Raw genomic sequence first — 12,413 nt, 5'->3', positions numbered from 1 at the left:
CCCCTGGGATTTGCATAGACAGAGGCTGGTTGGGGGCAGGGAAAGTGAGGGAGAGAAAGTCCCTGGAGAGGTGCTCTGGGCCACAGTGCCCAGGTGGGGGCAGGGAGGGGGCCCCCGCCAGCGAGTCAGTTAAATGGGTCCACTTTGGACCAGAGGAGAGGCGGAGAGCCGCGGGGCAGAGATGGGAAGGATATGGGAGAGGCGGGAAGGGAGAAAGGTGTGGAGAGAGACCTTCATGGATGCAGGAAGTGGTTGTGAGCCCCGGAGAGAGACAGATGGGGTTGGGGGACAGACCGGGAGACACTAGGAGAGAAGACAGACAGAAGACCTGGAAAGAGACTGAGACAAAGACACAGACAGAGACAGAGAGGGAGCAAGAGGCAGAAAAGAGAGTCCCAGGAACAAAAATGATGTGGCAAGGGGCGCAGTGAAACCTGGTGGGGGCCGGACAGACCCGAGGAGACACCCGGGGGAGAGGCCGTCAGCGGGAGCAGAGACAGGCGAGTGGCCCAAGGAAAGAGTTTCGAGGTCCCAGAGAGACAGGGGTAGGATGGAGGCAAGGGAGCGGAGACAGGAGAGGAAAACAGATCTAGAAGGGCAAGAGGCAGTGCAGAGCCCTCCCTCCCACCCACCTGCCCCCTGGAAGGCAGTGCGGGGCAGGGGTCCCCCCCCCAACTCACTGTGCAGCCTCCAGGGCGAGCATGCTGGAGCCGGGCTGGTTTACAGCCGCCGCAGCCGCCACCCCTATTTATACCTTGGCCCGGCCCCTTGGGGGGGGCAGGGGTGCTGGCCAGGCCCGCACACAGCACAGCCCTCCTCGAAAATCCCCTCGGGGAGGGTCAGGGGAGGGGGCTGGATTGCACAACCCCTGGGTCACGTGGTAGAGAGGGCAGGCCCAGGGGCCATCTGGATTTGGGGATCCCCACAGTTGGGGTGGGAATGGGGGGCTGACCCCGAGGGGCGGAGATAGGAGAGGAGCTGGATTTGGGGGGCATCTAAGAAAGTAGAGAAGCCAAGGGTTCCTGAGGTCAGGAAAAGGTGCGGGGGGCAGGACCCAGGAACCAGAGGGGCATGGGGGGCCCACGACGCTGAGTGACAGGCTCAGGCACTGATGGGGTCTGAAGGCGAGACTCTCAGGAGTGGATGTGGATTGTGGGGGGAGGAGAATCCAGGCCCAGAGCCTGTGAGGACCCTGAGGCGGAAAGACTGTGGGTGTGCGACATGGGAGGGGGGTCCCCCGGGTCATGCCGGGTAGTGGGAGCTTCCGGGCCAGGGGCTGCCCCAGGCCTGGAGGAAGCAGGTCAGCACCTGGAGGGCGGGGCGGCCCAGGCAGAGGATGTGTGGGCTGTGAGGGAGGGTCCCAGGGGGAGACTGAGGCAGGCCTGCCTCTCTGGGGCTGGCAGCAGCGTGGGGAGCCCAAGGGTTCTTGGAGGGAGAGGGAGGAGTCAGCGGGGGCCACCTGGGGGCCAGTGGATCCGGCTGAGTGGAAGTGACCCACCCGGGTGAGGGTTCATGACAGCGGACCAGAGACCACAACACACCAGGGAACAAAAGGCCCGAACTTTATTATTTCTCCACCAATCTGCGCCCCCTCCCAAGGCCCTTGGGGAAAGCCTGCCGAGGTCGGAGGTCACCAGGCCTCGGGGCCAGGAGGGCCAAAGCGTCGCAGAAGCTGCTCCTGGTCCTCCAGGTCCTTGCGCACCTTCTTGCGCATGTAGAAGATGGGGCAGTCCCGGCTGTGGGCGGGGTTGGGGTCACGGCCAGGCCCCGGGGCGGCTGCCTGGCCCGCGATGGGGTGGGGGCTGTTCCCAGGACTTTGACCCCCCCGCCCGATGCCCACCCACCCTCCCTCCAGTGGCAAGCTGTTTGCTCAGCGGGCATGGGGGGAGCCTTAACAGCGGGCGCCCGCGGGGGCGCTGGGCCACCAGCCGTATATCACCTGTCACCTGGCGTGGGAACCCGCCCTGCCCGCCCGTTCCCTGGGGAAAGCCTGGCCCGCCCTGGGGGAGGCGGCCAGGGCTGTGGGGTGTGTGTGTGTGTGAGTGTGTGAGTGTGTGTGTGAAGGGGGGCAGGAGAGAGAACCATGGCTATTTCCCAGGCAGCTACTCGGTGCCCAGCCCTGCCCCCCCAGCAGCACCCTCCTCCAACTGAGGCCAGGACGGCGTCGGGTCAGCCAAGGCGGCGCTGGTGGCAGGGATGAAGGGTGCCGCCCGGGACCCTGTACCTGGTGCAGATGACATCCTCGTGCAGGCTGCCCTGACAGCGCTGGCACTGTGTCCACAGGCGCGAGAAGCGCTCCTCCAGGGCGTTCAGGTGCGACACCTGGGGACCAGAGTGCTGCAGGGCGGCCGACTAGGCTGCCCCCTCCCCCCTCCCCCCTCCCCGCTCTCTGCACACACCCCCCCTCACCTCCTTCTGATACAGCTCCGACTCCCGAGGCTGGCAGAACTTGCACACGGCCCCTGGGGGAGGGGGCGGGTCAGCACAGGGGAGCTGGGGCAGAGCCAGGGCCCGGCTGCCCTATCCCTGCCCCTTCCCCACCCGCTGCCCATCCCGGCTTCTGAAAGTCCCCGGAGACAAGAGAACAAGGGAGCGAGTGTGCGGGAGGGGGAAAACTCCCCGGGGAAGTCCCGGGGCGGGGGGCCCAGGACCCTCGAGGGGTTGCCTGTCAACTGGAGCCCCCACCCAGGGCCAGGGCCTATCTGGGCGGCACCGCCAGCCAGGAGGGCACACCTGCTGGGGACCTGGGCGAGGGCGGAGCTGGGCGGGGCCTGGGGGCCTGGGGCTCGGGTCCCGGGCCAGGGGCTCACCCTGGTGGCTGAGGACAGTGCGGCAGCCGATGCAGCAGCTGTGGCGTTTGGCAAAGGCCAGAAGGCCGCCCACCTTGCCTGTGAGCACCGTCTTACAGCGTGTGTGGTCACCCCCTGCGGACAAGGGCAGGCGGTGGGCCCGGTGCCCTCCGTGACCCTTGCACCACCCCCCCCCCCCCCCGCCCCTGGGCACGTCCGCTCAGTACTCAGCAGCACAGCCTCTGCACGGCCCTCGCCCAGGATGGGCTCAAAGATGCGCAGCAGCGGCTTGGCGAGCTGCTGCTCCAGGTAGTACTGCGTGTCGATGGGCAGGCTGTGCTCCAGCACGAACAGGGGGTCCTGCGGGCAGAGCGGCCACGCGGGGGTCACGGCCGGGGCCGTGCTCAGTGGCAGGCACCACGGTGACGGGCGTTGGGAGCCACCGAGCTGGTGGGTCCCCCCCCCCCCCCCCGTGCTGAGCGTGGGCAGTGAGTGGTGTGGGGGAGCCACCAGGGGCAGGCACCCTCCAGGGTGGGGCACGGGTCTGGGATGGCACCAGAAGTCACGAGGGACCCCCTGGCCACGGGCAGTAGTGCATGCTGGGGTCCACGGGTCAGCAAGGGTCAGAGTTCACAGCTTGGGGGCGTGCAGAGGTGGACAGTGGCTGGAGGTGAGAGCTAGACGCCGAGACATGAGGAGGCAGGACAGGAACTGGGGACTGAGGAAGGGGTCATGGGGGTCAGAGGTCACTGGAGTTTGGGAAAGGGAGAGGGAAGGACATGAATCCTAGAGAATTCTGGGTCGGAGAGCAAGGACCAAGGCGACAGTCACGCAAAAAGAGAGATGGTGTGCACAGTGAGGCTGGGTCTTCTTCTGCAGGGGGAGCGAGGGAGGAGTCAGAATATCGGGTGGGGGGGCCTCCAGAGGACACAGGAGGCCTGGGAGAAAGGCATGGGGGAGCCAACTCCCAGGGGTGTGTTGGGGGTGGCTCTCGGGCCGTGTGGGGCCCCCAGAGGGAAACACCCTCCCCGCAGGGCTTGGAAAGCAGAAGTGAGAGGAGGGGAGCGGGGCGGAGCAGGCAGCCCAGGTGGGCCTGACCTCGGACTTCATGTAGGCAGCCACGCCCTTGGCAGCGCCGATGATCACGTAGGGGACACGGTCGCCCAAGCTGGGCGCACTCCCGGGGTCCCGCTTCCTCATCCTGCGGGGAGACCAGGGCGGCGGGGTGGGTGAGGGCAGGTGGGCCGGAGGGCAGGGCTGTGGGAAGCTGCACCCAGCTGGCAGGAGGGGGCTATTTCTGGGCAGCCCTGAGCACCCCCCCCTGCCCGCCGGGCGCACCTCTCGGCCAGCTCCACGTGGGCCTGCTTGCCGGCGTAGTCCGAGGCGGCGCGGGTCAGCTCCTTGGTGATGACGAGCTGGGAGATGTCGATTCGGTTGCACAGCAGGTCCGAGATGACGTCCTGGGCGTGGGCCACAGCACCTGTGGGGTCTCTGCAGGGCCGGGATGGGGATGTCACCGGTGGCCACTGCCTCCGCTGGCCCCTGAGGCCGGAGGGCCAGGGCGAGCGGGCGGGGAGGGACCCAGCCAGGCCACAGGCTGCGGAGTGGCAGAGGGGGGGCCTGGGCCCGCAGCTGTCCCACGCCACATTCTTTCCACCGCTCCACCACGGAGGACGGAGGACGAGGAGGACAAGCGGGGCTGACACCTGTGTCCCCAGGGGAGGGGCGTGCTGGTGCTGGGGCTCCTGGGGCTGAGGGGAGGACCCCACCCACCGGTCGATGAGCAGGCGGCGCAGGGAGGCAGTGACGAGGTTGGCCACGAGGGGGCAGTTGTCCCTGCGCACGGCCTCCAGGCCCTTGCAGTCCATGCGGTCGTGAGTGTCAGGCCGGGAGGAGAAGAGCAGGCCGGCGTACCGCTTCTTGCTGATGAGCAGGTAGGGAAAGTAGACCTAGGGGGGGACCCAGGGCTGAGACGCTCAGACCTCCTGAGCCCCAAGACTTCCCTCAGACGCGAAGCACACACAGGGCTGGCCCACGTGATGCAGGACTGGGGCGCTGGGAGAGATGGACCCCGGGACCTCAGACCCTGAGCCCGGCCACACCCTCCACATTCCCAGGACCTCAAATCCGAAAACCTCGAGAAAGCCCCTACAACAAGATCCACACAGGAGGGTGAAGCTGGAGAGCCCCAAACCTGGATCTGAGACAGACCTGAGGCACACAGGGGTACACACAGCACCCCCCACACACCCAAGGAGCTGAGACGAAGGCCCAGGAGTGAGCGCTGAGGCAGGGAGGCTCACTTTGGGAGGCTCTAAATTTGGGAGCAGTTTGAACCTTGGAATAAAATGCAGCGTGACTCCCCACCCCCAGCCCGACTCCTGCTGGGAGCCAAGGAGCATCGGCCAGCGGTGCCCTGATGCGGGATGCACCCTGGTCAGGGTCCCCACCGCCTGACGCAGCCCCCACCCCCAAAGCCAGAGACGCTCCAAGACTGACAGCAGTTCCTAAAAACCAGACGCTGTCCTGCATCGCAGAGCCCAAGGCTTTAGGCTTCTGAACTCGGGAGAGTGAAACACCCCAAAACTGGGACTTGCAGAACGTGAAGAATGGGGTACTCCGAGTACCCAGATCAGCGCACCCCCAGCATGGAGAGACGCCGAGTGACACTGGGGTGCTCTGGAAGCTGGCATCTCCAGATGTGAGGGGAGCCTCGCGGGAACGCAGGCGCCGAGAATCAGAGACCCTCTAAAACTGGCAGGACCCACGTCTGCCCACTCCGAGCCCCGAGGGAGGCTCCCCCTTACCTTTTCAAACTCGAGCCGGATAGGTGGGGGGAAGTGGCCCGACACCCAGTCTGCAGCCTCCCGCCCCAGGGCCATGGCCTCGGCCACAGAAGAGATACCAAATCGGCACATGACTGAGTCGGTGTCACCATACACCACCTGGGGAGGGGTGTGTATGACCGGGAGGCATGGGGAGATGGGGCCAAGCCCCTGCAATGCCCCTGACCCAGCCCCATCTCCGGGCAGTGGGGGGGCGGCCTCTGACCTTGGCATTGGCAACATAGCCGTTCTCCACTGTGTACTTGGACTCCACCAGCTGCTTTGTTTTCTCAATCATCTGGCGGCCAAAGCCAGTGACGCTCTGTCAGGGAGAGAACCATGCAGTGAGGACCCAGGAGTCCTGGGCTCAGTGTGCCACTTCCGCTACTTCCTGGGGGCGTGGGCTTGGGGGAGTCACTCTGCCCCTCTGGGCCTTGATGTCTAAATCTACAATATGGGGCTACTAAGCTGCTTCTTAACTGTTTGTTGGAAAGAACTGGGTCACTGGCCCAGAGCCCTGGGCACAGAGGAGGAAGGTCTGCAAAAACCGAGTGTTAGAACAGGCTGAGGCCAGAAGAGGCCATTAGCACGCTGTTTCCGTCCACAGGAGTCCTGCGACACAGGGGGACGCCGCGGGCAGTTCTCCACAGTGCAGGGTCACCGACATGGCCTGCTCCCTCCCCGAAAGCCAGCAGGGCTGCCCCCAAAGCCCTGGGCACCCTAAATGACCCTACACACTGTCAAACGGCCCCCCCGCCCCCGATAGGAGGATGTGCCAGCCTCATAGAGAAACTTTCCAAGAATCTTACTTTACAAATAAGGGAACGGAAGGGGCGCCTGGGGAGCTCAGTCAGCTGAGCTTCAGACTTCGGCTCAGGTCATGGTCTCACAGTTCATGACACAGCCTCGTGTCAGGCTCTGTGCTGACAGCTCAGAGCCTGGAGCCTGCTTCGGATTCTGTGTCTCCCTCTCTCTGTCCCTCCCTCCGTCATGCGCTCTCTCTCTCTCTCTCTCTCAAAAATAAACAAACATTAAAAAAAAAAGGAACTAAAGCTGGGGCAGCGGGGGGCCTGGGGGCACACACCAAGGAGAGATAGGTGTCACTCTTCTGCTTTTGTTTGGATTCAGTCAGAAAATCTGTCTTTTAACTAGAGCACTTAGACGACTTATGTTTAGTACAATTACTGAACACATCTGGGCTTAAATCTACGACTTTACTATGTGCTTTCTGCTTGTTTCTTTCTCTTTCCTTCATCCTTTTCTGGAATGATCGAGTATTTTGTTTGTTTGTTTCATCTCCCTGCCCCTATAAGCCTAAGAGACAGCAATAAGGAAAAAGCCCAAAGGAACACACACATGATAGAGAAACAGAGAAAAGGATGAAGAAGGAGAAGACAGAGGGACATGACCAGGAAGTGGTGGCCCTGGCGAGGAAGCCCCAAGGGAAACAAAGCCAAGACCTCCTAGCCTGGCCTCTGCTTAGGGGCTGGATCTGACATTCAAACACCGACCTCCCTCCGCCAAGGAGGCTGGGGGAGGCCCGCAGGGACTTATGAAAGGCCACCGAGGGCAGTGTGGGTGGATGCGCTACAGGAGGAACCTTGCCCAGAAAGAGGCCTGGCTCTTGGCTCCTGGGAGGGAACCTCGAAGCCCCTGGAACGTCCTGCCGAAAAGAGCGTCTTTGTTCACCCAGGACCTTGGACTGCACGGACAGCGTGACTCACGGGGAGGCCTCGGGCCACACGCTATCAGCCTGACCTCTCTGCAGGGGCTGGAGCCTCAGTAAGGAAGGTCGGTCCCACACAGACGCTCCACGGCCACGTGACCAGCCCCAGTAAACACCCAGGACATGGAGGCTCGGTGAGCGGCCCTGGGTGGCAACACTCCAAGCGTGCCGTGGCGCCCCAACGCGGGGAGAAATCAACACGGCCTGCGTGACTCTGCGCCTTTTCCCTCGGCCGACTTTACCCGCTATCCTCTCACTGTGTTAAGTCATAATCGTGAGGAGGCCAGCTTTTCGGAGTTCCTGGAGTCCTTCCTTCCGGCAGACCAGCTGACGTGAGGGTGGCCCTGGGGCCCCCCAAGGGCTCTGCCCTCAGAGCAGAGCACTGGCCCGAGCATCTGCCCCCCGCCCTGGGGCAGGAGAGGCACCCTCGCACCTGCTCCTTCCGGGATGGAGCACACACGGCGCATCCCGCGTCAGGGGCTGGCTGTGCTCCTGGGCACCACCCCTGCCCCCACGAGCAGACACACGGCCCCGTCCTCCCCTTCGGAGGGAGGTGACCTGCCCTCCGCTCCCCCACGCTCACAAGGACCAGGGGAGGAGGGGGTGGGGTCTGTCAGGTGGACTAGAAGAGATGGAATGAATGAGCAGTGAACAAAACCCCTGCTCCCCAGGGCGCCCCCCCCCCCCGCTTCATCTGCCTGCAGAGCCCTTGGCACCAACTGCCTTCCTACACGTTTGCTGCTGTCACCACCTGTGTGACCACGAGGCTGCGCACTGCACCAGGGCAGGGACTCTGGTCCACTTTGCCACCTGCTGGAGCCACACAGGATGTTCAGTGAGCACATGTTCAACAGATAAATGAACTACCCACAGGTCCCCTCTCCCTAAAGCTAGCAAGTTGGGGCAACCTGGCTCTACCACACGGAGCCCTGGTTCTCCCAGAGAGGGGCTGCGTGCCCCCCACCTTCCACCGTGGGAACCGGGTACTCACCTGTGAGATCTCCAGGCACGGCAGCTTGCCCACCTGGGCCCCAGTGAAGCCATACACAGAGTTGGCACTCACTTTGAGCGCCAGCTGTCGCCCGTCCAATACCTGCCGCCGCAGGGGGTCTGTCTCTTTGGCCAGCTCAGCCTTGGCCCTGGAGGGAGAGGAAGCACGGGCCACTGAGGTCGCGCCCCAGATCTCCGGGAAGGATGAGAGGCCCGGGCCTGGGCATTGGCCAGAGTGCCTTTCTAGAAATGCGTGCTGTGTACAGTTATGCAGGCTGTGTGCTGCACAGAGGCACCCAGCAGAGGGGGCCGAAGGGAGATGTCTGGAGGGATGTCTCGTTCTAATTCACACACTGCGGCAGTTAAGTGTGGCGTGGCAACCCTGGGGTGACCCAAGAGATGGACTGGAGAGGAGCCCCAGCAAGTCTGACCTCTGAGCAGAGGTGGACAGGGCACTCAAGGACCCACCTCTTCCGGGCGCTGAGCAGGTTCTCCAGGATCTGGGGCAGCAGCCCCTTCCGCACTGACGTCTTCACAAACTCGTCCCCTGTGGGCGTCTTGATGAACTGATCTGCCGTCAGGCTGGGTGGGAGGAGGCCGGGGGTGATGGCCGGCCCCCCTCCTCTTCCCCCCAGACCTTTTCAGGCTCTCCCCTACTCCCCTCCCCACCTGGGTCCAGAGCCCTGCCCCGCCTGAAGCCAGTCCCTGGGCAGTCCTGGGGCCCCCAGGATGGAAGGGTGCCACACCCCGGCCCTGGAAGGGAAGGGTGCCATACCCCAGTCTCTGGGCGGCCCCGGGCCGCAGGAGCGTCGTGTAGCACAGGTTGTGGGCCATCATGATGGACGGGTACAGGGAGGAGAAGTCCAGGGTGGCGATGGGGACATCGTAGTACCTGGGGGTGGGGGTGGGGTGTCAGGGCTGGAAGCCCGAGCCACCCCCACCCAGACACAGGGTCATACCCTTTGAGGGGCTCGATGACCGTGGCTCCCGTGTAGTCCTCGCCACCCTCTGTTTTGACCACGGGCATCAGCAGTCCCTCACGCATGGCCTGGGAGGACAGAAGGCGGGAAATGGAGGCAGGCGCTGGTGGGGCAGAGCATCAGGTGTCATGCCCAGAAGCCACAGCGAATGACCAAGTGACCAGAGGCTGGGAGCAGGGACCTGCTAGAAGCGCTGGGACAGGGCCCACCGGCGGCTTTGCCCACTGACCTGCCGCAGCAGCTGGGACACGACCTTGACCTGCTGGCCGCGGGTGAGGAGGTAGCCGAGGGGCACGCCGGTGACGCGTGCCATCTCCATGGCGTTCACCAGCACCATGAGCCGCTCCAGCAGCCGCAGGGGCAGGAAGGCGTCCTTGAGGCAGTACACGGCCAGGCGACGGCGCGTCTGGTCGTTCCCGTTCTGGGGATGGGCACGGAGGGCTTTAGGGGTCAGGGAGAGGGCGAGGGTCTGGGTGCGGAGTGGGTAGAGCTGGGGGTCGGGGCGTGTGGACTAGAGGCGGCGGCGGGAGAAGGGAATAAGGACACGGTGCCAGAGGTCAGAGAGTCACGTCTGCAGGGTGAGGTCACGGATCAGAGGCAAGAGGTTACAGCTGGGAGACCGAAGCCCAAGGTCAGCAAGGTGGGATGCTGGGGCCAGAGGGGTAGACGGAAGAGTAAGACCGGAGGCGGGGGCAGGCGGGGAGTCAGAGGTCACAGGCACCTGCAGGTCCGTGATGATGCTGTGCTGGACGTCCTCCTTCTGCTCGCCCAGGAAGTGGAAGCTCACGGCGTTGAGCGTGTAGGAGCGGAGCTTGTACTCCCGCAGCAGCACCTGCAGCGGGGAGCGGAGGGGGGCGCAGGGTGGGCCCGGGGCCCGGGCAGCAGCCCCACAGGGCGGGCACCGCCGGGCCGCACGCGTACCTGCAGCATGTCCATCTGCACGCGGCCCACCATGCTGACCACCTTGCTGTCCCGCCGGCCCGTCTGCTTGGACTGGAAGGACGAGTCCCGGATGGTGGAGCGGAGGCCGGCCACACGGCCCAGGAAGGGGAACGACTCCACCTGGGGACACAGCGCCGGGGAGGGGTGGAGGCGGCGGGCAGCCTGGATCTGGGACCCCCAGGGCCGCGCCAGAGGCACACAGCCCACACTGTGACATCTGACATCCGGGGCGCTGCCCTCTTCCTGCTGGGTGCCTGGGGCTGGGGGAGGAGGCGGGGGCAGCTCTGATGCAGAAGAGCCTCTGGGGCTGGGTTGGCACAGACGGGAGGGGAGATGGGAGGCGGGACGGGGAGAAGCAGAGGCCCGAGGGCTGCGGGGAGGCAGGCATGGTACCCAGTGGCTGGGGAGCTGCACCCGGATGGGCAGCGGAGGAGGAGCAGATTGAGGGACGATGCTGAGCTGAGTGGGGCGAGGGGCTGGGGGACAGCTAGGTGGGCGCACAGCAGGCGGCAGCGCAGAGAGGTGGGCCTAAGGACAGGCGGTGGCTTGGGAGGGGCGAGGCGGGAGGGACTCGGTAGAGGGGAGAGGCCTGAGCTGGAGGAGTAGCAGGGCAGGGGTGTAGAAGACGGGGAGCAGTGGCCTGCGTTTAGAGGCCAGACTGACAGGGATGGACCCCTTCCCAGAGCGGTTCGGGGACATAAACACAATTAAAATATTTTTTTAATGTATATTTATTTTTGAGAAAGAGAGAGAGACAGAGCATGAGTGGAGGAGGAGCGGAGAGAGAGGAAAACACAGAATCAGAAGAAGCAGGCTCCAGGCTCTGAGCGGTCAGCACAGAGTCAGACGCGGGGCTCGAACCCATGTACCGTGAGATCATGACCTGAGCTGAAATCCAAAGTCGAATGCTTAACCGACTGAGCCCCCCAGGCACCCCAGCATGATTTTTAAGAATACGATTTTATTGTATTTTTAAGTAGGCTCCCTGCCTAATGTGGGGCTTGAACTCACAACCCTGAGATCAAGTCACACGCTCTCCCGGCAGAGCTAGCCAGGTGCCCTGAACAGGACTTTCCTCTTTCATAGTGAAACTGGCCAAACATAAAAAAAGGAAGAAATAATACCACAGAACCTCCGTTGCGAGCTGAACTGTGTCCCCCTCAAAGATGTTGAAATCCTAACCTCCCCACCTCAGAATGTGACCTCTTTGGGAATACGGTCTTACAGGTGAACAAGTGGAGGCCACCAGGGAGGGCCCTGGTAAAAGACCACGGTGTCCTTAGAAAAAGAGAAAACGTGGTCAAAATATGTCGGATTAGGAAGAAGACAAGCTGAAGAGCGAGGGAGACCGTCTTCAACATGCCGGTAGGTCTGAGGCCTCCAGAAGCTAGGAGAGGCCTCAGAAGGAACCGATATGAGGCCTTGACCTTGGACCTCTGACCCAGCCTGCGAGACGGCTAATCTAGCGACAGCCCGGCAGCCCTAGTGAACCAGCGCCCCCCATACGCTCGCTCCCACATTGACAAGCATCAAGTTTTGCCACATATCTCAAGGAATCCCCCTTTTCCGTATTTTGGCTGACAGGTTTTAAAGTCTAGAAGTCAGGACACCAACCGCTTGCATGCTTGTCTGCCCTCTGAGCACACAGGCCTTTCCTTATGAACCATAAATGCTCTCCTTGCCTCTGCAAAAGCCAAGTCACCTTCTGGACTTCGAGCAGGGCAGGGACGGGGCCAGAGCCACGAGGGAGAGACCAGCAAGGAGAGCAGGGCGGCGCCCACCCCGAGCCCCCGAGGGGCATCTGACGGCAAGCCTCCCGCACCTGCCTGCCCTACCTTGAGCGTCTGGGCCCGGGAGATGAGGTACGGAAGGTCAAAGTTCTGGATGTTGTAGCCAGTGATCACATCGGGGTCCATGATGCGAATGAAGGCTGACCACGCCTGGGCAGGTGGGAGCACACGGGGTCACCCTGGTTGTTGTCCTGATCAGCCCCCTGGGATGGATCCTCCCAACTCCCGGAACATTCCAGAGGCCCCCAAGAGCAAGCCTGGAGCCCTCCTGCCCGACGCAGTAAGATCGGGCAGGTGCTTCTGGAAATAACCCAGAACCCAGGTGAGAAACAGGTGTCCCCCTCCAAAGCAAAGGGATGTGGACCCATGGA

The 12,413-nt window shown here is 63.4% G+C and overlaps 1 protein-coding gene across 4 annotated transcripts in view; it reads right to left on the bottom strand.

The window, feature by feature from the left end:
- The window catches only part of POLD1 (DNA polymerase delta 1, catalytic subunit), a 34,085-nt gene that overhangs the window by 6,458 nt on the left and 15,214 nt on the right, over positions 1-12,413 (bottom strand). Inside the window, exons 9-26 of one of the 4 annotated variants that reach the window (XM_029925268.1) lie at positions 12,088-12,192; positions 10,232-10,372; positions 10,032-10,142; positions 9,540-9,731; positions 9,290-9,378; positions 9,106-9,222; positions 8,799-8,912; positions 8,332-8,479; positions 5,841-5,936; positions 5,597-5,734; positions 4,563-4,738; positions 4,128-4,280; positions 3,888-3,990; positions 3,017-3,149; positions 2,811-2,924; positions 2,410-2,462; positions 2,225-2,322; positions 1,631-1,736 (exon numbers count right to left, since the gene is read on the bottom strand). In XM_029925268.1, the coding sequence (XP_029781128.1) occupies positions 1,631-1,736; positions 2,225-2,322; positions 2,410-2,462; positions 2,811-2,924; positions 3,017-3,149; positions 3,888-3,990; positions 4,128-4,280; positions 4,563-4,738; positions 5,597-5,734; positions 5,841-5,936; positions 8,332-8,479; positions 8,799-8,912; positions 9,106-9,222; positions 9,290-9,378; positions 9,540-9,731; positions 10,032-10,142; positions 10,232-10,372; positions 12,088-12,192 (2,187 nt within the window). Of the gene's footprint in view, positions 1-680; positions 724-1,540; positions 1,737-2,224; positions 2,323-2,409; positions 2,463-2,810; positions 2,925-3,016; positions 3,150-3,887; positions 3,991-4,127; positions 4,281-4,562; positions 4,739-5,596; positions 5,735-5,840; positions 5,937-8,331; positions 8,480-8,798; positions 8,913-9,105; positions 9,223-9,289; positions 9,379-9,539; positions 9,732-10,031; positions 10,143-10,231; positions 10,373-12,087; positions 12,193-12,413 lie in introns of those variants that run through there. The other 3 variants (XM_029925271.1, XM_029925269.1, XM_029925270.1) reach the window with 3 other exon arrangements.

This window comes from Suricata suricatta, chromosome 16 (assembly GCF_006229205.1).
Source record: "Suricata suricatta isolate VVHF042 chromosome 16, meerkat_22Aug2017_6uvM2_HiC, whole genome shotgun sequence".
NCBI lineage: Eukaryota > Metazoa > Chordata > Mammalia > Carnivora > Herpestidae > Suricata > Suricata suricatta.
Note: the sequence above shows the minus strand (reverse complement) of the source record. Positions and strands in the feature narration are given on the sequence as shown.